Raw genomic sequence first — 27,858 nt, 5'->3', positions numbered from 1 at the left:
TTACTCTATGTACGAAGGTCGGAAAAGGCTCGAAACCCTCTGTGGACAGCTTGAAGAGGCGAAAGCCGTTGCTGCTCGGTCTACATCATTCAGCATTCCGCGTTCGATAAGTGGCCCCTGGAGAAGATCAATGCATCTCTAGCCATTGGGGCAATAGTGAGAAGGCAGTCTCAGATTATCAAGAAAAGGGAAGCGAAAAGTCTTCGAGAGTTCCTTGGTATATATACTGCTATCTCTTAAGCTGTTTCGTTTCCGGCCATCAGAAAGATCGGTTGGGCGAGCTGCAAGCTTCAACTGCGAGCAGTCCGACGAGCAATTGGATGAAGTCGCCAGAGGCCTCTCAGAAACAAGCTATCTCGACCCAAGGCCCATATGCTAGAGCATAACTAGACCTGACGCTGGCCAATAGCTCTGTGGCATATGTTGGCAACAAGATCAAACTCTCAAATCGACAAATTTGCCATCACCTCCGTATTTCAACTCCCGCGAGGGGGTGGCACTCGTGTTTTGATTGCCTCTATATCTTCAAAAGACTTTTGCCGCTATTTTCATAACTTGCCATACCAGGAGTATCTACTTGGGGTTACACCAGAGATTCTCTGCTCAAATTTGCCAGGCTTGGGCTAAGTTATAGTCCACTCTTGTCGGCGGTGGGTCAAAATACCCGCCGCCCGCCGACGCAACAGCATGCTCGTCCCTCAGTCAAAGGTAGCTTTGCATCAAGCTGCTGACGAGTTTTCTGTTCAGGAAGCGGAGACTTTTATATGAGTCAAGGTACCGAAATATGCAAGTCAGATAGAAAATGGGGCCTTTCAAAAACTGAAGCATTTGAAATATTGAGCGGTCCAGCTCGCCGCGATGTCCTCATGTTCTCGGTACAATGGTGCAGGAGATTTAACCAAATTACTCTACCTAGCTACCCTGGATTTCCCATCGATCCCCTTGCGAGCCATACCGTTTGACAAAAATGAAGCAAGGAAACGACGCATATCTTCAGCAAAGGTATGATGGGAAGGCTCCCAATAATTGCCGTGGTCTTTTATATTCCAGGATTGGGAAATGGCTACTTTCAGCTACCATATGCGGATACGGTCGGCCCTGTTGCTTCTGCTCCAGAGTTCCAGGCCACGGTGGTCTGGCCACAGGTCTGCTCCGCTCTACGTCTTGAGCGGACCATGAAGAGACGTTCAACACAGCTCTGGGTCCTGGCGATGGTATCTTTCAGAGCCCGCTCGCCTGACGATGGAGCGTGTCTTCGAGCATCGTGGGGGTGATTTTCATGGTGAATCCGGAGCTACCAAGATGACGGAGCTCTCGGAATATGAAGATTCTCTTGAATTCTACGCCGGTAAACCGGGTCATCGTTCGTACTTAGGAAGAACACTCCACTGGGGCGGCGTGTGTAGTAGCAGCCGGTCCAGCTTTCGAGCAGTTGCACTTCAGGTAGGGAAATTCTTTTCGAAACATTCTAAACGATGCTAACTCATGCAACAGAGCCGTGGTGGCTGCTTGGCTAGGCCTTTGTCTCCTGTGGCCTCGGCCGAGACGGGACAAAGAGACTTCAGCAAAACCCCTGGACCAGGTTGGGGCGTGTAGTATGGCCTTTGTTCTATACTTAAGTTGGGGTACGGCTGGGATCCATAGGCGCAGCCGCCTTCAACCCTTAAATGGAGTTCGAGGCGGAAGAAAGAACAGGGCGCCAACAAGGGTACAATCTCAAAAAGAGCGGAACAAGCTTTGGCACTGCTTTTGAGCTTCTGGTTGCTTGGTGTGAAGATACCTATTTTCAAAGTCTATTTACATTAAGAAATTCACCGCGGGGGCATCCAAGCCGAAGACTTCGACGAAAATCAGACAAGGGCTTGCCATCCCAAGGGAGTTCTTATCTTCAACCAAGTTTACCGAGAGTGGTCTCGAGGGACTCGCAAATGCTGATGCCAATTCGAAGAAGAGCTCGCAGAAAGGAGCGATAAGCCGAATATGAGTTCTGCATGGGCATCAGATGCCCCTGGTGCAACACCAACAGATCACATCCAAGAAACCGCTGCCATCAATGCTCCTGCCTCGGACGCGACAACCGCAGAAATCCCTTCTGGTCATTCCACTGCAACTAGTGAGACCAGTCGCATTGTGCGAAGCGACAACTATCTGATAGTCGGATTCGCTGTGGTGACTCTAACAAGGGTTCCAGAAAAGCTTCGCCATCGTGTTATGAACGCCGCAGTGTTGCACTTGCCCTCTTTGGATGTGAGTAGATTGAAAAGCGCCAAAGAGACTGAGAAAAGGAATTGCCACGTTAACCATAGCATATCGTGTCTTTTCGGTAACCTTCTTTGACATCATACAAATACATGTTGACCACCGCGGCTAACTAATGAATTCGCTCTCGATCTCGGAATACGATGCCTGTCCTCGATCCAGCCAGTGATGAAATCCAATGGACGAGAGAGTTTTTCGCGTGACACCATGTGGTACACCTTGCACTGATGTGCTTTCGGAGCCAAAATGGAGTATTGCGTGGGAGGCATGCCGATCTATGGAAAATTCTGATACCGATGTTTTTGAGATACTTAGTACTGCAAGTCCAATGGCAGTTCTTCTGTGTCTGAAGTCCACTCATTTTTCGAGCGACTTGCGACTGGAACAAGAAATTTACGATCATTATGAGAATGCTTGAATCAGTTGGTTTTAATCAATGGTCAAAAAAGACTTGTATGCAGGGAATGCCAATGAAAGGTTGGAACATCTTTAGGTAAAATTCATGGAAATTGCATGAAAGGTGAAATGATATGGATTAAGAAGGCCAAGAAGTAGGGATATTCTCTAAAGGCATCGTACATGAAGGTATAGGCGAACAATGGCGCAATTATGTAACACAGGCAATAAAAAAATACTCAACACTCGCAGGGAGACCTATAAGATGGTGCACAGCTCCCGCTCCCGCTGACCAGCGAAATGCTCTGCCGCTGATGCACGGAACCTGTGTTAGCCTCTTTCCGCGCATTACATTCTTGGTCATCCAGACAGATGGTTCTGAGAGCGTCCTGCACCGGCTAGAAGACATCGAAGCTGAAAGTGTTTTCTGTTGGACTTTTTTCTTGGACTATTGTCGATCCGGAGCACAAATGTTTGCCGAAGATTTGGAATCTCCCTGCGAGTCCGAAATCAAGCTTCCAGTTTCAATCACGAGAAGGCCCCAGCTGGGACCATTCGCAGACGCCAACGATTGAGAATCACTGCGTCAGATTGTTCGAAATGGTTTCAAAATCTACTTACGATTCAACATCTCCAAACCTTAGTACCACTTCCAATCTGCCGCAGCGACTTTATTAAACGGACTGAGAGCTACGAGCTGCAGAGTCGACAAGATCTTTCTATGAAGTGGAGGGAGCAGTGCTGGTTTCTGCCGAGACATGTTATGGCTTATGAAGATTCGAGGCATCAAAATGGCTCACGAAGGTCTGATTAACAAGAGGAGCTCTCGCAGAGGTTGTCTACAGAAACCGTTTGAGCACTCAAAACAAATACAAAAAGCAAGTGACACGTAGAGCACTGCTCTTACAGCGTCAGTTCATCGAGGCCCGGAATGGGGCTGAAGATATTTTGTCTCGCTGTACTGCAGAGATGATAAAAAACATAAGAAAGATCTCAAGGCAGGGTGTCCGGACCTTACTGACCTGAGAGGGATGAGTATAATCAGATTGATTCACCCTTTCCCCCGAATCTCTGTTTCTACACAGTGTCTTCGAATCGAGATAGAAGAGTGCTGAAGTTCATGCCATCAAGCAAGAAATGGCTAGTTAGAGGACTCTCAAACAGCCAGAGTAAGGGAACAGGAATTGGTTCCCGTGTTTAATACTCGGCTCTACGGCCTGGAAGGCGTCCTTGTTCTGGGGTTATGCCACACGGTTTTGTCATTTGGCACATGGACAATGGCTATCTCATTTGTTCTTTTGTCTCAATACCTTGTCTTTTTCATTTACCTGGTCCGAGAATCCAAGAGGAGAAGCTGCGAAAGGATCCTGGTACTTAAAGGTGCGCGTGGACCTGAGAATTCTCGAGCAGCACGGAAAAGCGATGGAGCAAATTCTTTGGGAGTCGAAGATGCCAGCAGTGTTGCGTCCGTATTCCAGTCAGATGTTTCTTGTTCAACACATTTGCTGCTTGATATTTTGCTTTGTCTCACTCTGCGCTTGTCACTGCAGAAGATAGGCTGAACATCTCGCCCAAACAGATGCTTTATAAAGCAACATGCAAATGGTCATTTCGAATACAGATCACTCCCGCTCGGCCTTGAGCCTTCAAGCAGCATTTTGATGTTTGTTCCCTATATCGTCATCTTTCTTGGCGATTCTTTCAGTCCTGTCCCTGAAGTACTGTCAAGTTTTATCATTTATGTAATGGCAGTAGTCAGAAAGTTCCTTCTATGTACATCCACGGGTTTATTTAAACTTTTCTTATTCAGATTTTTTATGTAGTTATTTCTACCATGGTCTAGTTTGATTCTGGGTTCGAAAAGAGTTGGACTGGCTTGGAATTATATCTGTTTCATGGTCGGTGGTTCTAGTAGGGATATGGTTCTATGACAGAAGAATGAACAATATCGGGGCAAACAAGTATGAAGTTTGTCAAAGAAACTCGGGCTTGTTATCTATATATCTGCAACTTCTCCTTATAATTTCCTACCTCTTCTACTTTGAGTTTCTCTTGTACCCACATCATCTGCAACATATATATTTAAATCATAACCATTTGCTCTTACTACTCCGTTTACCAAACCTCAACCGCTCCCCTCTCCCTACTCCTTTACAATGAGAGATACCAACACAATGGAACCTTCCACTCTACACCAATCGCCCTCTAACCCTACTACTACTATTGAACTACCTTCCATCAATGACCTCCTGCAACCCTACACTACCAGTCATGGCCCCACCGATCTCATCTCATACTTTTTCCCGCCCGGCAGCCTACTCGCCAACTCTCACGGTCTAGAGATCCGACTTGATGGAGAAAATTTCGTTGAGTTTCTCCGCTATGATTGCTCTGCCGATTTCCTTGCGCGACTGGACCGCGCCGGGCAGCTTTCTGATAGACTCGATGGAGTTGATGCGAAAATGCAGACATTCGATGAGAAAGACCGTGTACTTCATCACCGTATGGATCTTCTCGAGCAGTTGGGTCGTGATATACTGCAGCGGCTTAGGTCGGTGTTGGATGACATTCTGAAGATATGTAATGAGGAGGAGGAGGAGGAAAGAAGCGCCGAGACGGATGTTCGGTGTGAGATCCGGGAAAAGATTACACGAGCGTTAAAGTGACAAGAGGCTGGAGGAGGGTAGAGTGTAGGAATGAATGGATTATGGGATAGAGGTTAGGGGATGTGAGATTTGAGAGTTGAGAAGGGTTTGATATAGCTAAAGGGTGGGAAAGTAGAAAGAGCTTTATACTTTAATTGACTGGTTACTAGTATGATATTTTGTATATCTTTATTTAAGGAGTACAGTTTGAAAAAGTCAAGCGGTGTTCGATATCATCGACATTATCGTCTTTCTACATTACCTTTAATGGTTCTTTTACAAAGCATGCATGTAAAACCTAATTTTTCAATAGACGGAATCATACTATGTCTATAGAAATGAAGGAAAACTCTCATTGGGTTAATTTAAATCTTCCTCATATTCAGAGTAGCAAGCTGAAGCGCGGATACCTCTATCGCCTTCCAGATCTTTCCATGGCATTATAAATTCATATCCCTTTCATCTCTACCGCAGTCGTTCGGGGTCTCTATCCTTATAGTCCCTCAAAAGAAACAGAACCTCTTTCCGCCGGATGAATCTGGGCTCGAAGTCTCATAATATCCTTACGCAACTTTGCCACTTCTTCCTCCAACTCTCTCAACTGCGCAAGCGGCCTTTCCAGAGATTTTGAAGTAACAGACCTACTTCCCGGATCAATGGCATCAACGCGATGCTCTAGGGTCTGAACGCGAAGGCCTAAGCCGCTAGAAGTGGCAGCAAATGCGAAGGGAGAAGCCGGCTGCCTGGCTCCTTCCCCAGACGGAAGCGGAGCACGAGGAGGCGACGGAGTATCTTCAACGGCAAGAGGTTCGCGTCGGGTGCCTGTAGATGCACCCGTAGGACGAGACTTGTGCTTGGATAGAGCACCGTCGCCTGTATTATTATTATTATTGTCACAGGGCCGAAGAAGAAGCTCCCGAACAGCTTCAATACCAACGTTTGGGCGAGAAGCGGAAGTAGTATTATCGTCCGTCTGGATTGCGGCTTGCAGCAGGCGAGCGGTGAGGGTTGTAAGGAAAGTTTGAACGTCGCGCGGTAAATGATTGCCATGATTGTCTGCCATTGTGTCAAGATGTGCTTGTATGTTTTATGCCGTATACTGTATGTTGTATGCTGACTGCTGATGGTCAAAAAGTTTGCTTCAAGTAAACAGGAGTAGTAGGAAATAAATTGTTTTGATTGGAAACCGTTTTTTTGCTGGAACTCTATTAGATGCAAGGATAACTTGAAGTAAGAGAAGTAATAAATTCAAAAGAAGAGGCTGGCAGGTTGCTAATATATATATTTTGGCATTCCTTTACAAACCTCGATCTTGTTTGTCTTGATTAACCCTTATTAGAAGAGTTATATAACTGTGCTTTTGTTTCTAGAATTATTAGCTATAAACATAGGTATTTCTAGATAAGTCTACTTAAATCCTTTTGTTATAAACACTGAACTAGAATCTAGATTAACATAGTAATAACCATATAACGGTCACGGCAGCTGGTTCCAGACTAGACCAACCAGCAATAGCATTGCTCTATACAATTCTAATGACCCAGCATGCTGACTGCATGCAAGCACGGGGGCAGTCCGGCGGCTATACGCTGCATATATATTGCGGGGTAGAATGCTCTGCAAGATGACAATTGTCATATTTTGTAATATAGGACCTTAGGTAGCTATCACTCTTACTCCGGTTTATTCCAGCGAATCCAGCCTGTTATTATCTTGTGTACACCCGATATCAATACATAGGTACAAGGCTCGGCTTTTACAAATACATCAATTTAAAATAATGTAGAGTAAGTATAACAATGTCTTGAAGAGTATAGACTTTGTTTTCTACTTTTTATGTCTATACTAAATGTACCAAGAGTTTGTTAATATCAGAGAGATAGTTGACAGTAGGCAGCACTATTAGATAGTGATACTTCTGACCATAAAGCGGATAGGAAGACCAGAACTTGAGAGGCATCTTTGTTTTATGGCAGAATGGCTAATTATTTTTCCCTTCTTTTCTCGTTTATATTTTTTTCTCGTCGTTCTCTGTCATTGTCTTCGTCATCATATTCCTCCTCTTCTGTTCCCAGAGCACCATGAAGTAGCAGTAATTTCTCCACTCCTTCGAATTCCTTCATTCTCCATTCAAGCAAAGACGTAAATTTTATACGTCGACGTATTAGCATCAAGGGAGAACAATTGTGGGGTTCTCGTAAGTTAGGGGTAGCACTAGCTTCCAACAGAATGTGTACAATCTCAAGGTGACACAAACATGCTGCATAGCCAAGGGCAGTGCCGAGTTTGCTGCATGCATTAACATCAGCGCCAGCCTGCAATGAATTCCTGGCATTGTCAATGTTATTGAGTTGTATAGCGCGTTGAAGTGGGGTACCATTATCATAATTGAATTCGTTGACATCAAATCCCTGATTTATCAAGAATTGGATAAAATTGGGCTTTGGATCTTCAGCCGCTAGAAACAGCGCCCACTCTCTCAAAGGCTCTAAATCGGCTGCAGCGCTAACTAATTCCTATAAGAACTCAACACTGTGTCTTTCTATCACGACTTCTATGACGTCCTGAGTGATTGTGACCTGCTTTTCAAGTGAAAGCTTAACTAAGACCATCATGGGCCAAGTAACTGCGGAAAGAAGTGAGGTTTGATTGCGTTCGTCGGGTGCATTCCAACCTGCACCATGATCAAACAAAGTTCAATATCATGATCTGCTCTCTGATCTTAAATACACACTTAGATTGGCTAGCAGCTTTACCTGATCCCTCATATCGACAACAGATGAACTTGGGATAAGAATGTGCCGGTCCTGAGTGTTCCACTTGCTCATATAAGCCAACATCTGAAGAAGCTCAAATCGGTTGATAGCATCTAGCACGTCAACTATAATTAAAAATGCTCAGACTTTTCAGAAATCAGCCTAAAAAGCTCGAGACGTTTCACAACGGCAATCGTTGGCCATTGTTTTGCGCGTAACCAGATTCCAGCAGGTTAGAAAATGCGATCGGGAACAGAGCTGCACAATAAGTGAACAGAGAATATTTTCAAATTTTACTTCCGTTCGTCATTGAAACTGAAGTAGAAAGGGCAACGTGTGCTACAACATATGAACTGAAGTTATGTAGCTTATCGACATACGCAGTTTGGCTCTGGCGCATCCGCGGATACCCTGCGGCCACATTATCGGACTTTTATTGGTCTTCCACTCGTGGTATGCCTGACTTTGCAGAGTCGACACATCCATAGAGGGGCGCCATGAAATATTGTGGTTGAGAGAAAGGTTGAGCGCATCAACACATTGGCGAATCAGGCGCCGATTATTTGCTCGCTGAAACGGTACAAAAGCCTCTGCTATTGAGGTCAAAATCCGAAAGCACCCGCTGGCTATCTGGTGGGTGTCCAATGCTAAAGCTCTAGCGAAATATTAGTTAAAAGCTTCCTCAGTTAAAATTTCACCGGAGAGCAACTCATACGTATTATCGACTGCCAACGCGAGAGTCAAGCTTTTTTTCAGCCGCTCAATCCTCTCAAGCTCCGCCTTTGTCTCCTTCTCTTTCAAGGGCCATTTAAGAGCCTGTACAGCCCCCTTTAATCCATTCGGTTTAAGTCGCGGCTCGAGTTGTTTCAGAAAGTTTTCACACTCTGTCAAAATACTGTCATCGTTGCCAAATATTTCCAACATTGGCATTGGGAAAGGCGACTGTGAAGTCTCATGTTTTAGAGCGATCTCCAGCAGCCTTTCAAGGATGCGTTTCAGGTCGTTGAGTTCTTCGACAAATTGCATGACTTCCTTGCGACCGTCTCGGACACTTTTCACATAATTGTAGCATAGGTTAATGACGGATCCAGAAAGCTGCACAACTGCAATAATGCTCGCTGCAGAGCTGACTGGGTCCATGTTTGCTATCGAACGGTGATTTGGATGAAACAGAGATGAGCAACGAAGATACAGCAATATGAGCATGAACAAGTGAGACGATTCATATAGGCCGGCGAGCTGAGCTGAGCATGTTGGTTGGGCAGCCAGACCTGTATAATTTGACAAGGCTGATGCAAAGGCGTTCAATCAGGCTGTGCAGACGCGCCGGGATGATTGGCTGGCATTGTGTACATAGAAGCAAGGCAGAGTCCTGTGTTACCAAGGAAAATGTACTGCTCAGTGACTTGGATATGTCGATAACTCGGATCGGTGTAGTCGCTGGGAAGTAAACGGCATAAGCTACGCGACATGTCAGAATAACATATCGTATAAATTGGACCCAATAGTGTTGTGCAGATTATTTCCTGTCTACAGAGACTAAGGGACAACCGATCACAGTCAGGTAAGGAAAAGGAGCATATACTCCGACAGATATTGTTCATCCCTCTGCAGCAGTGCGCAGTCATATATTTAGCAAATTGCATTGTTTGAATTCTTCGCAATCTCTCATGTAGTGATTTCTGTATTTCGCAATCTTCATTTCCGACCTTTACCGTCCCAAGTCCCAACATTCGAGACGATTAACAAAAGGAAAAATAAAATAAAATTCAACAAAAGGAAGACGTCTCAGACCAGCAATCTCAAGTTCTTAATAGACTAATAATACAAAATGCACATTTCTGTCTCTGGGACAGTAGAGCAAAGAGCGAGAAGTCGAATGCGGATGGCTTATTCCGACTCTCGCTGTAAGAAGGGTGCGCACGTTGGAGGAATTTGGAAATATGAGACCATTTACTGCAGATTAGTTAGCATTGTAGGGCTAGGAAACGGATGAAGATATATCATACCATGATCTCGTCTTCCATTCCAGTGTCTCCACCAGCAGCAGCGGGAGCTGGAGCTGGAGCAGCACCGTTGGTAACAGGAGCAGCTTCAGTGCCAGCAGCGGCGCCATTAGTGTTTTCATTGCCGAAATAGTCAACCATTTCGGCGTCAAGCTCTTCGGCGGTCTTGCGCTTGGGGCGAGTGGTGTTACGGCCTCGGCGGCCACGGCCACGGCCACGGGTAGCCTTGGGAGCCGCGGAAGCGCCAGCAGCAGCTTGCTTCGGAGCCGCAGCAGCAGCCTTAGGCTGGTTCTTAGGCTGACTACAAACGAATGAGCAAGTGCAAAGAAAGTGGCAATTGGTTTTTAGAGACTTACGCTACACGGTCGCTCAAGGACTTGGCCGCTTGCGCTTGCGCCTGGGAGACAATAATGCTTATCTAAACGTCTATTAGCTCGATCCAGTGGCGGAAATTGCAATTTGACACAAACCTTCATGGGCTTTCCATCGACGAGCATTCCGTTTAGGCGCTCAAAAGCAGTGTTTGCGTGGCGTGGGTTGCTGAATGTGATGGATGCGATACCACGGCTGATACCATTTGGACCATAGCTGATGATGGGTCGCTTCTTGACCGGACCAATAGTCTTCTCGAAGTATTCCTAATTTAACGAAGAGGGGCGCGCGTTAGTCCAATATCTGCTGAGAGGTGAAAAAGGCTCAATAAACTCGAGAAGTCGTCCAAGGAAGCAAGAATATTATCGATCCCGGAAACACGAAATAGCTTAATGGAATCCCTCGTTGAAATTATACTTTGAGCCCATGTTAGGAAGCAGCATCAGCGAGCAGGCAGCACGTTAGTATTGTGTAAAAAAGATCCAAAGGACTCAAATCCTGTCCAGTCGGATCGACCAAGTCCAAGGGTCTTGCCTCAGAGATAGCATTCGTCCCCATCAGAACACTCCTAAGTAACCATTCCAAGCAGTCCATTACCTGATGGGAAATGACGGTCAAACCACAACAAGAGTGTTCCATTTGAATCAAAGGCCCGCGGTGGATCGCTGTACAAGATGCTTATGCCATATGTTTCCAGGTGTGTTGTTCTTGCTGATCGGAAAATTCCCGTCCGAATCCACGGTTCCGACCAGGAAACCAAATAACAGCTTCTTGGACGAATCACCGTCGAAGCTGCGTCCAAGGACGAATTCCCATGATTGGGAGTTTGAGACCTCACGAGACCTCATCCATAGAATTCTGCACTGCTCATGCACTGCTTGCTCGCTGATGCTCGGGGCTCAAAATGTAAAGCAGATTTACTCGACCAAGTAAAGATGCACTTAAACGGGGTATCATCGCAGAAAGTGATGTTTGAGGATCTCCTCGGAGTAATCCTCGTGTCGTCTGCTCCAATATCGGCATGGTGCGCTTGCCAGGCGACTCTTATTGCACGATTTGGCTTCGCAAGACGTGGGCAGCTTTTTCTCGACTCGCTGCGTTCTCTGCATCAAGCTTCCCTTTAGAAAGCGAGCAAGCGCTATCGCGAGGAGGCTAGCCCATCACAAACAAGGGAGATAAAGATTCTCGCAAGCTCATCGACGAAATTCGTGGGGTCCGAGCGCGTTCAGAAAAGTAGAGTGGCGATGAAAATCCAAGGCCAAGTGGCCTATCGATCAACATACCTTAATTTGATCTTCGGTGACATCCTTGGGCTAGAGAAAACGTCAGAAATCACAGAGAGGAGACAAAAGCTACATAGGTATGAAGTGGTACTTACCAGCTGGCTGACCTCAATCTTGCTCTCCCCGGAAGCGGGAGTAAGGACAGCAGGCGCTGCAGCAGGAGCAGGAGCCTTTGCCTGTTTTGTCTTCTTGGTAATACCGCCAGCAGGAGCCTTAGGCTTAGTATTCTTGCGACCCCGACCGCGGCCAACACGGTGCTCCTTGGCAATCTCGTCGAGCGACTTGCTAAGCTTGTCCGACATTTTGATTAAGTAAAGTCTGGAAAATAGAGGTTTTGGAAAGAGTTAATCGAGATGGCGAATCGATAGCCTCCTGGTTTGAGACGACTAGAGTTGACGAAGGAGAATGCGAGCGGGTAAATGAGCAACAGTCGTGACGCAAAGGTACGCAGAAGTCAAACAGTTCCACTTCCAGCTCAGCGAGTGAAAGAAGCGGTTAAAAGAAAATGCCAAATGGCACTTTAAATGAGATATGGATGGATGGCAATGTCGAGTTTTTGAAGATCGCGGTTGGCTGGTTGTTTAGGCACCGACTGAGGCTGAAGCAACGAGCGACGCGATCGCGGTGACAATAGACACCGCTTTGCAAAGTGCGACAGAAATCCCTATAGAGATGGATGGCAAATGAAGCAGAGCTTCTGATGAATTGGAGAGGTAGAGCAGATGAATGGAGAGCAGTGAAGCTTGGCCGACGCGACTTAAATGTTGAGATCGGACCAACGAGGAGATGGAAAGTGAAGGCGGCAGACGAGAGGACGATGTCAGGGAGTCAAAAGTCAACGCCCACCTGCCCCATGGAGGTTTCCACGCTAGTCCAGATCTGGTATCATTCACCCCTCCAGCTTTGCTCTGAATATAACAGCAACTAAATAATGAACCGGAAAAGATATCTACGATCATGTCAGATTGTGTGAGCAAGCATGCATCATGTTGCTGGAAAATCAAACCCGTTGAATGACAAGATCATGCTATGATAAATTACTGTGCTCAAAGTCTAAGTACTGGTATACACCCTACTCCAACGCCATAATCCTGTAAAAGTATCATAAAAGATGATGCAAAACTTCTCTCCCTTCTCCACATGGCACAGAAAACTTCCTTGCAGCGAGGTATCTTAATGTAATGTAAGAGCATGTACGAAATACATTAGCTCTTCAATGCCTCAAGGCGGCCCCTCATTTGGTCCAACATGGCTTCCTGGTCTTCCTCCTCCTCCTCTTCTGGCACTTCTGGAGCCGGTCTCTCCTCTTCCTTACGAGGTTCAGCCTTGCCCAGTCTGCCCTGTAGTATCTCTCCAAGTACTTTATCAACCTCGGTCTCGGCCTCCTCATCCTCGCCCTCGAGGAGTTCGTCATCAGGTAGCGTGTCGCCTACCATCTCTTCAATGATGCCAGCCTTCATCAACTCTTGACTGAGTTCCCTCATTGTCCCTGTAAGCTCCGGCAATCGCACTAGACTATTGACATCCTTCATGATGCCCGTTGAGGCCTTGATACTACCCTCAATCTTACGCACGGAAAAAGCCTCATTGACCTGCATCTGCACACTCTGCAATTGCGCCCGACTTGTTGCCAATCTATTGTTTTGCTTTCGCACCCGAACAAGTTCTCTTGCAAATGTCCGTGTCTCATTTGCCGCCTGTTTGGCTTGGGAAGGATTGCGCTGAGCCCGCCGTGACGCTTGAAGAATGAGGTTTTTGGTTTTGGCCTCGACTTGGCGGAGATTGGCAATGTCACGATCAAGTTTTCGAGTGTTGGCGCGAATCAAGTTGTTACATTTTCTCATCTAGATAAGTATCACCTTGTTAACAACAAATCAGAGCACTGTGACATCTACAGATGCACTCAGGTTGAAAAAGTCCACAGCAAGAGTACGCACTTGAGTCGTGGGATCTGGCTTCCAGAAGATGGCCTTGATGGACTCCATAGCGATTTAATTATTGCTTTAAAACTCATATAATATTGTATCGAGACCTTTTAGATGAGTCGAGAAGCACATCCGCTCAGGCGTTGCGGAGCTGCCTGGACGTCGAAGTGATGATAACTCGCGGTTGGGAGCTTAAACTGGCCGCGATGACGTTCCACTTGTTTGGGGGGAAGCACAGTGGGAAGCTCTCACCTCCCCCAGGAAATAGCGATAGACCATTCTATAGGATTATGGTAGACAAGGCTCACGTACAGAATCAATCAGTAGAATTAAATGAATTTACAATTTACGTTTATTCCTCATCAATGTCTTCACGGTTGCATATTGGCGCTCGAGGTTGAAGGGGACCCGTTCGATGTCTTTCGCGGGGCTTCCATCAACAGGCGCCTGGCCTTGTCCCGCACCGCTTAAACTTCCCAGCGCGAACGACTCGTAACCTCACCATCGTCAACTCTTCTCGCAGTTCCACTCTCAGACTACTTTTCTTCCTCCTTCTTCTACCAACCTCTCCATCGCTTTCGGACTTTGATTACATCTTTGCTACTTAGCGTCTTGCTCAATTTTTTCATACAAATCAAATCAAAATGGCTCCCTCCGTGCTTACTCCCGAAGGTATGTCACCTATGTATTTGTTTTTGTCATTGATTTTGCTTGCCTCCACCGTATCTTCGAAATTGAACCCACTGCACATCACACGAATTGTAGAGTTGACAATGACTAACACCTGTTCTCTTGCGTAGTCCTCTGGGCTCAGCGCTCGTCTGCTACCGACGCCGAGAAGAACTTCATCTACCTCACAATTTCTGCCACCGATGTTCCCAGCGGCTCTCTGAAGCTTGATCTCAAGCCCACGAGCTTATCGTTCACCGGTCACTCTGACACCAAGAAGGTTGACTACCACGTTGATCTCGAGTTCTACGGAGAGATCGATGTCGAGAACAGCAAGGTCCACCACACTGGCAAGAATGTCGAGGTTATCCTGCGGAAGAAGGAGCTCAAGTCTGAGTACTGGCCCCGCTTGCTGAAGGAAGCACGAAAGCTTCACTTCCTCAAGACCGACTTTGACAAGGTATGCCTTTCAACTATCTTACATGTATGTCTTGAAGACTCGGGGTTACTGACATTCCGTTCGCTATTAGTGGGTGGATGAGGACGAGCAGGACGCTGTTCCCGAGGAGGATCTTGCCGGCGGCTTCGGTGCTGGCGGTGCTGGCGGTGACGGCGGCTTCGGCGGTATCGATTTCTCCAAGCTGGGTGCCGGCGCTGGTGGTATGGGCGGCCTCGGCGGCCTCGGCGGCATGGAAGGTCTTGGCGGCATGGAAGGCCTCGGCGGCCTCGGCGGCGAGGAAGGTGACGTAAGTTAACTCATTGAATACATTCCATGACGGTGTTCCAGACTAACAATTGAATACAGAGCGACGATGACATGCCCGAGCTTGAGGACGAGGGAGGAGTTGAGAAGAAGGAGACTGGTGAAGAGGTTGAGGAAGTTGGTGCCGCTGCAACTGGCGAAACTGGCTCATCCGCAACCAAGACGGCACCGAAGATTGAGGAGCTCTCGTAAACATCTTGTGCCGCCTCATATATTTCTTTACTATTTGCTTTCTCCCTTGGAGACCCCCCTCGTCTCGCTGTCATGAAGACACGTATAGCCATGCGCCATTGTGCGATGTGGAAAGTGGCACATATGCAAGCGTTTGGCATCTAGGTCGGGAGTTTTGAGGTAAATCTTTGCGATTACGAGATATCTCACGACACAAAATTAGTACCCCCTGAGTTCTAATTGTTTTGTTAACCCTATCGTTTTACCATCCAGCTTATCGACTGGGGTAGTAGATTTTAAATCACTCAAATGTTAATTGAAATGTTTGCAAGTAAAAATTCTGCAAACTATGCTATTTTGCAACTATGCGAATGAAGTTTTTGTCGTGACCGAAAGATGATACTGCGCATATCTCGATCAACGAAATTCGAAATATGACATCATATGGAGACTATCAACAATACGCCAAGAAAATGACAAAATGACAGCCCTGTCCCTGCGCAGCAATTTTTGTTTTGACTGCGAAGGCCATCCCCAATCACAACGACGCTGAATCGATGACTCTGAACACCAGATAAATCTAGAAAAAGATAACAACATCTCCTCATCACAGAGAAAAGGATCGGTAATACTTTTCTCATTGACTGGAAGATTCCTCCTGAGCATCCTCACCAGCATCACCCTCGGTGGGTATCTCACTCTCGGCGGGCAAACCAAGCCTTTCGCGCTCCCTCTGCGCCCGCAACGCCTCAGTCTCCTTTCGGAGAGCCTCGAGGTTCCAGCCATCGGTCTCATCCTCATCCTCATCAGAAGATTCCTCGCTTTCACTGCCTTCCCAGCCACCTTGTTCAAACATGGCTCTACCAGTCGCATCCTTGGCCTTGTGTGCCTCGGCTTCGGCAGCCTTCTTGTCGAGCCGGTCCTTCTTCCATTTAGCGAAAGACTCGGGAGTGACGGGCGTAAGCGTTCCAGTAAGCTTGTATCGCTCAGACTCCAGGAACTCTTCGATGGTAAAGGTGTTGAGGGGAGACTTGTCCATCAAAGCCTTCTCAGCAGCACGCTGCTCCTTAGTCTTGAGTACGAATCTGTAAACTCGTTAGAGAGCAGGTCCAAAAGATATTCGTTATGGCATGCACACGATCTCTCATCGAATTGTGCGCATTTCTGAGCTCCACTTACCCAGGTGGAAGAGAGTGCTTATACATGCACTTGTCACCTCCGTTAGGACATTGCCAGAACCATCCGTATTTCTGGTTCTCGACGGCTTCGATAAAGTATTTGCAGACCTTGTCGGTAGTCGTCTTCGGATTGCCGTGCTTGGACATAACGACCTTTCGTAGCTTTTCCTCGTCCCAGTCATCCATGGTGTCCTTCTTCTTCTCCTCTTGCTCTTCCTCCCGGGTATCTGTGTACAAGTTCTTCTTCTCTCCCTTACGCTCAACGGCGAGATCGTGCGAGAATTTACATTTCTTGCCTGTATCCGGATCAGCCAGCTGATTCCTTACTGGTCAAAATGATCGGGCTGTTTCTACCTTTTTCACAGCCACCCTTCTTGTAGAACTGGCAAAGCACGGTCTTCGGGTCCACACCAAAGGGGACTTTCTGCACCTGAACTGGTTTGAAGAGCTCTGCGGCTTCCTTTCTGGCCTTTTCCGCTTCCATCTTCTCTCTATCTCTTTGCTCCTTCTCAGCCGCCTTCTTCCTGTCCAAAGCAGATTGAGGAGTGCTCTTCTGGGATTCAATTTGCTTGATCATGTTCTGGGTTTTCTTTCCTCCTTTCTGTGAAGCGGGTTAGCATCGTGCGGTTAGGATAAATCAAGCCGAGCTCGATTGGCCGGATCGCATGGCGCTGACGGGCAATAAGAGCGACATTGCAGAATATACTTACGTTTTTGAGACCAAAGGTCTAAAAAAAATGTTAGCAAATCTCCACAAAGTATTTCACAATTCAAGTTTTACTCACCTTATCAACCGCGACCTTCTGAGGCTTGGGCTGCGGGCCCTTGCCTTTCTGGTCCTTCTTGGGCGGCATTATGGCGCTGCTTTGCTAGAGACTCGTTTTACAGATTCTTTGTGAAAAAAAAGTTGCAGTAGGCGTCAACAAGACTGCTTTCCAAAAGCGCGTCTGGAGATAGTAATCGTAAATGTTCTATAGATAAATCCCCCTGAGAGTAAAAGAAAGAGGGTACGATGCAAAAGAGGTGAAACGTGAAGTCGTGCTGAGTTAAAATGCTCTAGTGGGGAAGTATCAAAGTAAAGTTTCGTGGGGGAATTTCCATCGGGCTGTGATGTATTTCGTACCCTCGTCATATGTTGATTCTTTATCGATGACTAAGCTTTTCGGCGCCTTAGGGCCATGACGTCCCCCGGACGAGAACCCTTGTTGACAGTGGCCGGACTGCTCCAGGTGAGCTGGCCTCAGGGCGAATAGCTCGGGGCGTTGCGTGGACACCTCCATAGTAAACATCTTCGACGACTGGGACTTTCGAGCACTTCCACATTCGCAGGCAGTGGAGCTTATATAACGTAAATTTGGATTGTCTCATTGCGGTCAGTTTATTGCTCGACGGAATTCAATATCTATCGTACTTACTGGGACCATAGCAGAGACACGTTGTTGCTTCCTGATCGTCTTTCAACTTCGATAGCCCGTTGCTCAATTCAAATACCGCAGACGCGATGATTTCAGACGCGGATTTGTACTCTCTAGCCATCTTCTTGGGCTCGGCGGCTATGCTGCTCATTGTGCTCTACCACTTCCTTGAAGTTAATGCCAAGGATGATACACTTTCGACGGAGCGCAAGAGTGATACCATTCCTTCCTCCCAACGAGCGAAGACATCAGCCGGACGTTGATCACTATAAATTCACAATACCAAGAAAGAAAGCGGGCAGTCTAAAATGCTTTCTGCGGCACCCTCAAGCAATACTTAATCTGACTTAAACGGGCTTTCGACTGGACGGCAACCGATTTCGGTTTTCCGTACGTTCAGGGAGAATCGACCGGGTACCAAATCTCAGGTGTATGGAGTCTGGATGGTATAAATCATCAGACATCTTGTTGCTCGGATATTTTATGAGGGAAACTTGCCTGCGCATCGATGATTTATTACTGGACGTGCACATTGTAGATATAGATACCGGAAAAGGCCGCTTTGCAAAGTTTCAGTATATTTCTCATATTCCCGATTCATTTTCTTTACCATCAAGCCTTCGATTCTTGCGTAGCATGAACTTGAAGCGCATAGTCTCATCAGGGGGAATCAATTTGCAAAGAGGTAAAAGCATTTGAATAAAAACGTGAAGATCGCTGATGGGCAAGGAAATGCGTAACTAACGTGGTATCATCTCCGCCCTGGCAGGAAAGATGAAGAAGTCCGAAGAATGCGCCTGACAACAATGAATGAACCCATGCTCAAATGAAACCGGCAGAAACTAGATAATAAGAAAGCCAAATGGTAAATGGGCAATAGGAGCTGAGTTGTATCGCTACCAGCTCTCTTACGCCACATCGAAATTTTGCAGGGAAGAACTTGGTGTCTCCCATTGATTCTAAAACTCAGACCGTCGCCCTTTCAATGCCTTCATCCGTATCACATTCCCGAGCGAAATCCTCGTCATCTGCCGGCCACACACATCTTTCCTGTGTGAAAAGACTCGCACCACCACGATCGACACCGGGTCCAGTCTCTCTCTTCTTTCGTTCCAAAGTACGCTCCACTTCCAGCATCCGCTCTCGAACCGTAGTATTGCCATGTAGTTTATGAAACGCTCTATTAGGTCTCAATCCAGCAGCAACCGCCTCTCTGGCGCCGGAAGAGGAAGCCTGCGGGGTGAGTTGCCGGCCAGTGGCGTCGCTCAAATAGTCGATTGAGCCCCCGGCGTCTGTTCAAATCAGCAAATATACTTTGCATTACTTCTGCTGGCTAGCTGAAGCCGTACCACGGCGACCAGATGCAGGGCCATCACCGTATTGCCACGATACCTCATGGAGATGCGCTTCCTCGACGTGCTCTGCCCATTTCGCTTCGGTCTGGAAGTCAAAATTGTGGAGTTCCATCCGGCCTTTGAGTCTTCCAGTATCTTTGCTTGGGACGTAGCGACCGCATCCTTCCCACATGCATGGGATTCCTCCGTGAAGGGCTCGCTCGCAGTGGGTTTTCCGAAGATGTTGCCGGAGGGTGTCTATGTTGTGTAAAGTTGCAATACAGTCCATCCATTGACATTTGAATGGTTTTAAGCGAGGTTGATCGGGCATAGTGTTGGGCGTGTTGGGCTTCTGTCGCTTTCTTTTTTTGTTGGACTCAGCGGTTGGTGCCTTTGTAATGTTTACAGTGCGGTGAGGAGAGTGCGATGGGACGACGATAGAAAAGTCTCCAGTGGATGCAGGCGTCTTTCGTTCAGGAGACAGAACCGACGCCTTTATCTGGCCTTGAACTTGACGTGGGTTGCCAGATGTCTGACTAGAAGGCTGGAGACGGACCGACCTAGCACGTGGTAATGTAGTGGGTTCGGGAATTGTCCCGGTACTGTCACTGGGATCTCCATGGTGACCGCCCATAGGAGTGCTCACACTCACACTGGACCGCATTTGACGTGGTGGCTCAACTCCCTGAGGTCGAGCACTTGCTGTCTTGTCTGCTGTCAGAGGCGTTAGTAACTTCGATCACTAAATGGACGTGGGCTCTTACCTCCTTCGGCTTCAGAAGAACTATCAAGCAAAACTATCGGTGATTTTGTGGGAACTGTTCGACTGCTACCTTTTTTCGTGTTCAACATAGAAGAATTTCCGTGAACCACAGGGTCTTGGCTTCTCTGCGGTGGATTTGCTGGAGCTCCTGACCGAATTATAGGGTCCCCCGGGTCAACTAAGTCCCATTTGAAAGTAGACAGGTCGGACGAACTATCAACTTGTGTAAAATTTGCTTTGATTATCTCAAAGTGGGCGTTCAAAGGTCGCATAGAAGGATGGCGTCCAGAGGCTAGGAGGACGTCACGTGCGATGGTTTTTGGATTGTAGGCGGACTTTCTGAGAGCACCCTTTTTGTCGAATTTAGTGACAATTGTAGCATGCTGAAAGCGATTATTTACTTCCGCGGGATTCATGAATGCGGTGAGATCACGACTTTTTAGCTGTGCGTCGGGCGTGCCCAGCTGTGAACTCTCCCCGATCTTCACCTCAGACACTCTAGTTGCAACTGTATCTTGATCATTATCCGACTTTCGAAGTTTTTGAGAATAGTACGATTCTGTATCTTCCTCGTTGTCGGAAATGTCTTGAGAAAGGTCAACGATGTCATTAAAAGTCCGCTTTCTAGCAGATGCCTCTTTAGATAAAGCGCGTGTGGACGCGTTAAGAGGTTGGCTAACGGTCAGGGTTCGTTGCTGAGGAGTCTCGGCTCGCTTAGGTACATTATTCACTGTACTTTCGCGAACAGGCGGCCCGGAGGCAGCACCACCGCCAACTAGCACTCTCTGCGTACTGCTGCTGGATGGAAAGGGTATCCAGTTGACTCCTCCAGGCTTGTTTTTGGACCCGTTTAACGGAGCATCATCTCGAGTTTCGGGGTAAGCCATTTTCTGAGAAGCAGTCCCAGAATGTGGAGCCAACTTAGGTCTACTGAATGCACCCACTTCAGTGGCAATGAAAGGCGTCGTTGTTGTCTTCTCGCCAGCAGATGAAGAAGTAAATTCGGACAAGAATTCTTGCTTCTCAGTAGAGCCTTCCGCAATCTGCTGCTTCTGACCCCGACCCAGGTCCATATAGACAGCAGGTGCATACAGTTCAGATCGATTCGTCTGCTCTGCTTCTTTCGACGGATCTTTCAAAACAGGCGGGACGTTTCTTTCAGGAGCGACTGTAGGAATAAATCCATTTCTCTCACTGTTGCCCTGGAAAGAGCCTGTGGACAGTCCCGCTTGTTGGTCACCGGGGATTTTACTACTTTGCAACGTACTCTCCTCAGCATTACTCAACTGATCATTCTGCTCTAGGTGCTCATTACCCCTTGACGATTGGGTCTCTCTTTCATCAGATTGCAGCAGCTGAGCAACGGATGGCTGACGTGAATCTGAGCCTTCATGAGGGGTCAATGCTTGAAAGTAACCGCTCACAAGTGGAGAAGGTTCATCGACCGTAGGAAATGTGGGAAGGGGGACTCCGTTGCCTTGCGGCATCTCTTGCTTTGATTGATTTACTTGCTCCGGTACGGGAGGAGAAGCGTATTTTCGTGGCCTACCGCGGCTCCGTTTGACGGCAGCTGATTCATCAGCACGTGTAATGGGGTACTGTGGCGGCATGCTCCTTGGTTGCGTTTGCATAGGGCTGTCTGTTTTTCGTGGCCTGCCGCGGCCGCGTTTGAGGACCGCAGGCGAAGCGGCGTCGGTGAAAACAATTGGTGCATTCCCTGCTTCCTTTGAAAGCTGCTGCTGCGCAGCGACTTTTTGTGGCTGCATTGCTAGATTTGGCGTTGAAGGAGGTCTTGCGCCTTGCTGTACAGAAGGAGCAATCTGGCCAGTACCCCGCGCACCAGATCCTGGTGAGGATGAAACAACGTCTGGCGCCGCAGCTAACAAAAGTCTTGCAAAAGTGCCCCTTGCAAGATGGAATCCTTTGCCTTCCAAATGCTCGCACAACTCAATATAACTGGGATTGAGGTCAAGGAAGCTACAAATCTCTTTCGGAGTAATGTGCTTCCCGCTGTTCTCTGGTGCAGCCATTAGGCCTTTTGCCGCGGCTTCAGCCAGTAAGGCCTTCTTGGCCTGAGGCCAGATCGTCCCAGGCGTCTTTTGAGGGGGATTCGTCGGCGGTGGAAGGCTCTGTGGCGGACCGATTACCGACGGCATGGCAGGCGCCGCAGTAACAGAGTTGGATCGGTTGTCTGTAGACTTGGATGCAGTGCTTTCAACCTGCTTCCCAGGTTGGGCATCTAGTGCAGGACCACGGAAGTGAGATCCAGTCTGTGTAGAACTTTTCGATACTGAGGAGGACACAGATGGCGCATTTTTTGATGGCACTCCAGAGTTCCATGCAGAACGCTCCTCAGGTACAGAACTCTTCTGGGATATCGTGGGAGGAGCTGGGACCTGTGCATTTAATGCAGGTCCAGCTTCTGTTCGATCCTTCGAGAGACTCCTAGCCTCTGATACGGTTCGAGGGCCTGATCGATCCTTGGAGATAATTTGAGGAGACAAAGGTGTCTGAGCACGAGAGCTGTGAGTATCCCGGTTCGAGGTATCATTCTGTGGTGTTGTCTGGTTGATGTCCTTGTCAGAGTAGTTTTATTTTCCATACAGTCGGATTAAACAAATAAAATAGTATGCAGCCAAGATAATATACAACGCTATGAGTGGCACGGACCGTGGACAGAGCATTTTTGTGCTTCCATTACGAGGGGATTGGAGCCAGGGAGGTCTAGTCTTTGAAGAGCTTACCATATACCTCGGGAAAGAAACAAGAGCATAATATAACACATAATCAAGGGGCACTTTAATGGAATATAGCTTACTTTCTTCATTTGCTCCCAAACAAGGGAAAATTTTGCCGGGTCCCTAGCCTGATACTCTCGCATCTTTTCCACCATTAATCTAATGTGAGCTTCCATGTCCTCGTCCCCAGATCCCCGCGGAATTGTTCCAGTAGCAATAGCCTCAGCAGCAATAGCCTCAACCAGGGGCTCTCTAGTTGAGCTTTGGGTACGTGAGGAAGAAGACTGGATATTGCTGACATTCTCTGGTACTGATATAGTCGAAGGTTGGGCTGGAGGAATATCATTCCCCTGCCTCGAAGGCTCTTGCATCATTGATTGATTATTTTGAGTGTGATCCAAGCTCCGGCGCTGTTTCACAGAGACATTTGAGGCACGCATTATTGGAACCGAAGCAGACAAGGAATAAGGAGCTGCTGGTCCAGAAGAGCTGTTACCCTGCATCTGAAGGGACTTTGGTCCGTTTACCGTCGTCGTCGTCGACTTTCCCGCAAGCTGGGGTCCTAAATCCCGACTATGAACACTGGCGGATTGTATGGACCGGTTCGTTTCACTATTACGGGGGGTTCTCAAGGGTTGTACATTGTAATTAGGGGGTATATTTGATGATGTGGCATGATGTTGTAACCCGGAATGGAGGTTTCGATCAGGGCTTTCCGGTCTCGAAGGTGCGGCTTTTGGTGATTTCGTATTATGGAGCGAAGAACTTCCATGGCTTGCTTGAACGAATGAAGGCGCTGCTGCGGTCTTCATTGACGTTTGGGGAATTGTGCCTGTAAAGCTTCCACGGGCTGCTTGATTCTTAGGCGAATTATTCGCTGGTTGACGCATGCCTTGCATCGAAACTTCTGCGCTAATTGGGTTCCTCGAGCTGGCGCGGAAGTGCCTCATGTCCTGAGATGTTCGGGCTGAAGTTGCTTGAGGCCTAGGGATATTTCGCCCAGAAGTGGAGTCAAAGGCAGTTGCTGAGGGTTGCTTCTGCGCAGCTAGCGGATCTGGGGGCTTCCCGGTTTGATATGCTGACATGTGATTGCCAGCGCGGAAGGTTGGAGTATTCGATTCAAATCCGGCATTTTCCAAAATTGGGCTTCGATAACTCGCAATTGACGGTTGAGCTGATGGTCTGATAGGATTCGGGTGTCGAACTTGTTGGGCCGCACTAGGAGCAGTTTGAACCAGCGCTGGCGGATGGGAAGATGCTGTTGACAATGAAGGGACGGCCATGGCGCCTTTAGACCAACTCCGCCGAAAATTATCGGTATCAAGAGAAGCGCCTTCCGTCTGAGGAGAAATATCATTTCGGTGATAAAATTGAGGAACGGATTGCGGTGCGGTAGCATTTGGCACGGAAAAGGAAACCGGAGTCGGGATCGACAGTTGGCCGGTCGAAGAACTCATATCCGATCCTGAGGCAAATGCGAGGTTTCCAAGCGCGGATGGCGCATGTTCAGGCCGCCCATGGCCTCTGGTACCATTCTGAAATGCGCCGGAGCTTCGAACTTCAGCGTCAGCTGTGGCGAGCTGTTGAACAGGCGGCTCAGACCGTTGACCATTGTACCATTGAAATTGATCCGGCCAGCTTGTACCTGAGTCCCGTTGCGCATGTTTTTGGTGATACTGATCCCAAAGAGGTGTAGGGTTTGCAACTTGTTGTCGGTCATAAAAGTCCGTACCGTAACTCGGGGCATAGGTGTGGGAGTATTGATCATGCTGAATCCTTTGCTCTCCGCTTAGGTCATTATAAGACGTAGGCACCTCATAGCGGTTTGAGGACATCCTTTGGATGTTCAGCCAGAGAATCAATCGTTCAGTGTCGTTTCGCAGTCGCTGAGCGTTCCATTTCCAGCTGCGGGCATCGCAAGAGCAGTCAAAATAGAGAATCTAGATTTGTCGAAACCATTCTCAGCAGTTAATTAATATGCCCATTAGTCAGTAAATAAAATCTAAAGCTCTCTCGGAGCATTGATAGCTATATGTAAGGTATCAGGAGGCGAAAGATTTCGAACAATAACAGTTTCAATTCATTATGTGAGCTTCCCCGGCTTCAGTGCGCAATAGACATTGCGGTCGCGACGCGCAGAACTAATTACGGATGCTCGTTTAAGCTTAAAGCGCAGGACATCTCTACGGTGAGTTTGAGTATCCAAAGACGCTTCACTAGAGGTCCCTCACACCGGCCACACATTTTTTTCACTTGTGCCTCTCTCGTCCTCTCTTACCCGACTCGTTTAACCCTATTGCTTTTCGTCAAACTAAACCTCCTCATCACATGACCCACAACCCTCGCGTCCTTGAATTTTCGACTCTCGCCAACCATTCGAAGAACTGTGACAATTCGAACGGCCACTTCGACGCCCATCCGCCGCCATGACGAAGATCAATGCCAGTACGTCTGATATAGTTGTTTTCGAGGAAAATCAAGGAGCGAATTTTTGACTGACGATGTCTGCTTTTGCAGCCCTTCACGCCTCGCGGAGGAAGTCGCGCAAGGCGCACTTCGGCGCCCCCTCCAGCGTCCGCCGGACCATTATGAGCGCCCCCTTGAGCAAGGAGCTGCGCGAGAAGTACAATGTATGCGATTATTCCATTCGAATTCCTTTTTCCCGCACTTGAGAAGACCACGATCTTGTTCTCCCAGTCATATGAAACGTCTCGAGCACTCGAGGTGCTGATATACTACGACTACAGGTCCGCTCCATCCCCATCCGCAAGGACGACGAGGTCACCATCGTCCGTGGCTCCAACAAGGGCCGTGAGGGCAAGATCACTTCTGTCTACCGTCTGAAGTACGTTGTGCACGTCGAGCGGGTGTCCCGCGACAAGTCCAACGGCCAGTCCGTTCCCCTCGGCATCCACCCCTCCAAGGTCGTTGTCACCAAGCTCAAGCTTGACAAGGACCGTGAGAACATTCTGGAGAGAATCGGAAAGGGTCGTGAGGCTGTCAAGGCTAAGGCTACTAAGGCATAAAATGGTGCAACGGTCGTTTGATGGGAAAGCGGTTAGTTCTAGCAGCAGAGCAGGAATACTTTGAAACCTGGGATCTGTCGGAACATTGCTAGAACAAAGATGTCATGTTTTCGAATCGAATGAATTCATTGCATCAACGATTTAAAAATGTCATGTCATTTCGTGATTCCGATCTTTGCTGACTCTCGGCATCTGATCTTCCGTGGTTACGGTTGAAGCCAACCCTTCCGCATCAGTTCTTTTTCATCGTCTTCCCTCCCTACGATACAATCCCACGCGCTTGTTTATCTCCTCGCCAACCCTCCTTCAGGAGATTCTAGTGGTTGTCGAGGTAAACGACTTGCGCAGATCGACCAGTACCGTTTATCTAAAAACGGCCTGGCATGCAGACTGTCCCTTAGGTTGTACGCCCAGGAAGTGGAGAGTTTGATTGTCAGAAACATGTAACTCTATTGCCCAAAATCATTAAAACTACGATGTCACGAAGCCCAAAGCCAAGGTACAGTATCTTTCGTTAATAACGGTTGTCTTACCGGCAGATTATCAGGTTATTCTTCAATTCCAGTTTATCGCTTCCATCTGAAGGCATCAGCTCCAGATGTGCCAACGTAAACTAGTATGGTCATATGGATTAGAAATGAAGACGGGTTCAATATTTGTCCGAAATACCGACTCGCTGTTGATTACTGGCGAAGCAGGTCGAATCGCTGACATATCCCTAGTAGAAGGGGGGCTAGTGTGATTTGGGGACCAGATCTCGTCATTGTTTACTGTATCCGGCGACAGGCTTACAGCGCTGGTATATAAGACATCAAACATCAAATAATCCGTAGCAGATTGTCGAAGGTTTTTCATTTTGAAACAAAATCGAGTTCTCCGAATTTCCTTCAATTGCGAAATAGTGCTTTAGAAACTATGGCTTCCAAGCTCTTCGCCATTATTGCTGGGGTTGGACCCGGCACAGGTATGGTGCATGTCCATATATGATCCGAACCCCGCATTTAAAGTCTCCGAGTTACGATAGTTAATTATGAGCCACGTTTTTGACATTGATATGCAGGTGCCTCTGTTGCTCGACGCTTTGCACAGCAGTACCCCGTGGCACTGTTGGCTCGAAACCCTGACAACTATAAGCCAATAGTCAACGAGATAAACAGCTCTGGCGGTAAAGCTGTTGGGTTCAGCGCAGACGTAACGGATGTCAAGAGTATCAGGAACGCCTTCGAGGAAATCTCCAAGGAATTCGGCAATGCAAATCTCGCGGCTGCAGTTTTTAACGTAGGTGGAGGTTTCGTGCGAAAGCCATTCTTGGAGATAACTCAGGAAGATTTTGATGGTGCTGTTGCCGCAACAAGGTAGGTTATCCAATTTTATTTTATTTGTCTCGAGCCTCTCTGGACCTGGGAAGATTTTGTTCCTCATTGCATGCAATGATGCAGGTCTTTGACAGGTCATGACAAATTGATTCCTAACTTTTCTCAGTCGCGGGACTTTCAATTTCTCTCAGAGTACTCTACCGCTGCTGCTGAAAACCGCATCTACCAATCCAGAGTATCCGCCCACTCTCATCTTTACCGGAGCTACTGCTTCTGTGAAAGGCTCAGCGAATTTCTCCGTCTTTGCCGCGGGCAAGTGGGCTCAGCGAGCATTTGCTCAATCTTTAGCCCGTGAATTTGGTCCTCAGGGCATCCATGTCAGTCATGCAGTCATCGATGGAGTGATTGATATTCCCCGCACCAAAGAGTGGAAGTTTGATGCACCTGATGCGAAAATCAGTCCAGATGCCGTAAGCCCATCTTTTGACTCTTTCAACCCCATCTTCAATTTTTCTTTTCTGATCATTATTTTACTAGATTGCGGACGCATACTGGCACCTTCATACCCAGCCTCGTACGACTTTTACTTTTGAGATTGATATCCGTCCTTATGTTGAGAAATGGTAATCCTTTTGAGCGGGCTGCTCAACGTTGTACGATTGAGGTGCTCGAAGTGGGCCATGGTCGACAATATTCATGATATCCTTGATATCGGCAACGTTAATGGATTTATTCTCGATTTTGGGAATAAATTAAAGTAACGATGATTATGAGATTGAGTATAGTTACTTGTTAGCAATAATAATGAATGATGGTAATTTTATTCATGGACAAAATAATTAT

General features: G+C 47.6%; 11 protein-coding genes across 11 annotated transcripts; 5 read left to right on the top strand and 6 right to left on the bottom strand.

Annotated features, from left to right (window-relative positions):
* Positions 1–1,242: 1,242 nt before the first annotated feature.
* L228DRAFT_271305 (hypothetical protein) lies at positions 1,243–3,230 on the top strand (the record flags this gene model as incomplete). The annotated part of the gene is made up of 4 exons (XM_018335517.1): positions 1,243–1,443; positions 1,495–1,582; positions 1,949–2,251; positions 2,908–3,230. The coding sequence occupies 4 exons, from the start codon at positions 1,243–1,245 to the stop codon at positions 3,228–3,230; spliced, it is 915 nt and encodes a 304-aa protein (XP_018185064.1).
* A 1,544-nt stretch (positions 3,231–4,774) lies between these two features.
* On the top strand, positions 4,775–5,427 carry L228DRAFT_251117 (hypothetical protein; the record flags this gene model as incomplete). Its single annotated transcript, XM_018333487.1, has 1 exon — positions 4,775–5,427. A coding segment is annotated over exon 1 (487 nt), but the record flags the coding sequence as incomplete, so codon positions are not given.
* Positions 5,428–5,787: 360 nt separating this feature from the next.
* On the bottom strand, positions 5,788–6,527 carry L228DRAFT_251116 (hypothetical protein). The gene has a single exon (XM_018333486.1). The coding sequence runs from the start codon at positions 6,361–6,363 to the stop codon at positions 5,794–5,796; it is 570 nt and encodes a 189-aa protein (XP_018185062.1). The 5' UTR covers positions 6,364–6,527; the 3' UTR covers positions 5,788–5,793.
* Positions 6,528–7,816: 1,289 nt separating this feature from the next.
* On the bottom strand, positions 7,817–9,196 carry L228DRAFT_241725 (hypothetical protein; the record flags this gene model as incomplete). Its single annotated transcript, XM_018331351.1, has 4 exons — positions 7,817–7,974; positions 8,035–8,181; positions 8,437–8,711; positions 8,772–9,196. The coding sequence occupies 4 exons, from the start codon at positions 9,194–9,196 to the stop codon at positions 7,817–7,819; spliced, it is 1,005 nt and encodes a 334-aa protein (XP_018185061.1).
* An 813-nt stretch (positions 9,197–10,009) lies between these two features.
* On the bottom strand, positions 10,010–12,019 carry L228DRAFT_241724 (hypothetical protein; the record flags this gene model as incomplete). The annotated part of the gene is made up of 6 exons (XM_018331350.1): positions 10,010–10,012; positions 10,066–10,363; positions 10,419–10,459; positions 10,533–10,700; positions 11,718–11,747; positions 11,813–12,019. The coding sequence occupies 6 exons, from the start codon at positions 12,017–12,019 to the stop codon at positions 10,010–10,012; spliced, it is 747 nt and encodes a 248-aa protein (XP_018185060.1).
* A 656-nt stretch (positions 12,020–12,675) lies between these two features.
* On the bottom strand, positions 12,676–13,760 carry L228DRAFT_251113 (hypothetical protein). Its single transcript, XM_018333485.1, has 2 exons — positions 13,655–13,760; positions 12,676–13,561 (listed from the first exon to the last, which is right to left on the bottom strand). Exons 1-2 carry the CDS (start codon positions 13,700–13,702, stop codon positions 12,923–12,925), a joined length of 687 nt encoding a protein of 228 aa, XP_018185059.1. The 5' UTR covers positions 13,703–13,760; the 3' UTR covers positions 12,676–12,922.
* A 681-nt stretch (positions 13,761–14,441) lies between these two features.
* L228DRAFT_197330 (HSP20-like chaperone) lies at positions 14,442–14,895 on the top strand (the record flags this gene model as incomplete). The annotated part of the gene is made up of 2 exons (XM_018329608.1): positions 14,442–14,771; positions 14,842–14,895. Coding segments are annotated over 2 exons (384 nt in total), but the record flags the coding sequence as incomplete, so codon positions are not given.
* Positions 14,896–15,591: 696 nt separating this feature from the next.
* Positions 15,592–17,504, bottom strand: L228DRAFT_251110 (hypothetical protein). Its single transcript, XM_018333484.1, has 5 exons — positions 17,209–17,504; positions 17,134–17,151; positions 16,778–17,024; positions 16,425–16,719; positions 15,592–16,330 (listed from the first exon to the last, which is right to left on the bottom strand). The coding sequence occupies exons 1-5, from the start codon at positions 17,275–17,277 to the stop codon at positions 15,883–15,885; spliced, it is 1,077 nt and encodes a 358-aa protein (XP_018185057.1). The 5' UTR covers positions 17,278–17,504; the 3' UTR covers positions 15,592–15,882.
* A 2,167-nt stretch (positions 17,505–19,671) lies between these two features.
* Positions 19,672–22,383, bottom strand: L228DRAFT_44647 (hypothetical protein). Its single transcript, XM_018336606.1, has one exon. The coding sequence runs from the start codon at positions 22,089–22,091 to the stop codon at positions 19,899–19,901; it is 2,193 nt and encodes a 730-aa protein (XP_018185056.1). The 5' UTR covers positions 22,092–22,383; the 3' UTR covers positions 19,672–19,898.
* Positions 22,384–25,039: 2,656 nt separating this feature from the next.
* Positions 25,040–25,996, top strand: L228DRAFT_251106 (60S ribosomal protein L26). The gene is made up of 3 exons (XM_018333483.1): positions 25,040–25,118; positions 25,191–25,303; positions 25,421–25,996. The coding sequence occupies exons 1-3, from the start codon at positions 25,100–25,102 to the stop codon at positions 25,697–25,699; spliced, it is 411 nt and encodes a 136-aa protein (XP_018185055.1). The 5' UTR covers positions 25,040–25,099; the 3' UTR covers positions 25,700–25,996.
* Positions 25,997–26,471: 475 nt separating this feature from the next.
* On the top strand, positions 26,472–27,676 carry L228DRAFT_44612 (7-alpha-hydroxysteroid dehydrogenase). Its single transcript, XM_018336605.1, has 4 exons — positions 26,472–26,663; positions 26,760–27,054; positions 27,182–27,485; positions 27,553–27,676. Exons 1-4 carry the CDS (start codon positions 26,615–26,617, stop codon positions 27,640–27,642), a joined length of 738 nt encoding a protein of 245 aa, XP_018185054.1. The 5' UTR covers positions 26,472–26,614; the 3' UTR covers positions 27,643–27,676.
* The last annotated feature ends 182 nt before the right edge of the window (positions 27,677–27,858 follow it).

The sequence above is a fragment of the Xylona heveae genome, assembly GCF_001619985.1.
Source record: "Xylona heveae TC161 unplaced genomic scaffold L228scaffold_13, whole genome shotgun sequence".
NCBI classification, from domain to species: domain Eukaryota; kingdom Fungi; phylum Ascomycota; class Xylonomycetes; order Xylonales; family Xylonaceae; genus Xylona; species Xylona heveae.
This window is presented reverse-complemented; position numbering and strand designations above follow the sequence as displayed.

Excerpts from the sequence above, each read along its gene's own strand:
- L228DRAFT_44647 (XM_018336606.1), bottom strand. The coding sequence starts at position 22,091 with ATGCCGTCGGTAATCGGTCCGCCACAGAGCCTTCCACCGCCGACGAAT.
- L228DRAFT_251113 (XM_018333485.1), bottom strand. The coding sequence starts at position 13,702 with ATGGAGTCCATCAAGGCCATCTTCTGGAAGCCAGATCCCACGACTCAA. Across the intron at positions 13,562-13,654 it reads AGCCAGATCCCACGACTCAA|ATGAGAAAATGTAACAACTT; the intron begins GTGCGTACTCTT and ends ATACTTATCTAG.
- L228DRAFT_251116 (XM_018333486.1), bottom strand. The coding sequence starts at position 6,363 with ATGGCAGACAATCATGGCAATCATTTACCGCGCGACGTTCAAACTTTC.
- L228DRAFT_251110 (XM_018333484.1), bottom strand. The coding sequence starts at position 17,277 with ATGCCGCCCAAGAAGGACCAGAAAGGCAAGGGCCCGCAGCCCAAGCCT. Across the intron at positions 16,720-16,777 it reads GAAGGGTGGCTGTGAAAAAG|GCAAGAAATGTAAATTCTCG; the intron begins GTAGAAACAGCC and ends ATCCGGATACAG. Across the intron at positions 16,331-16,424 it reads AAGCACTCTCTTCCACCTGG|ATTCGTACTCAAGACTAAGG; the intron begins GTAAGTGGAGCT and ends ACGAGTTTACAG.
- L228DRAFT_44612 (XM_018336605.1), top strand. The coding sequence starts at position 26,615 with ATGGCTTCCAAGCTCTTCGCCATTATTGCTGGGGTTGGACCCGGCACA. Across the intron at positions 26,664-26,759 it reads TGGGGTTGGACCCGGCACAG|GTGCCTCTGTTGCTCGACGC; the intron begins GTATGGTGCATG and ends ATTGATATGCAG. Across the intron at positions 27,486-27,552 it reads CGAAAATCAGTCCAGATGCC|ATTGCGGACGCATACTGGCA; the intron begins GTAAGCCCATCT and ends TTATTTTACTAG.
- L228DRAFT_251106 (XM_018333483.1), top strand. Across the intron at positions 25,304-25,420 it reads AGCTGCGCGAGAAGTACAAT|GTCCGCTCCATCCCCATCCG; the intron begins GTATGCGATTAT and ends CTACGACTACAG.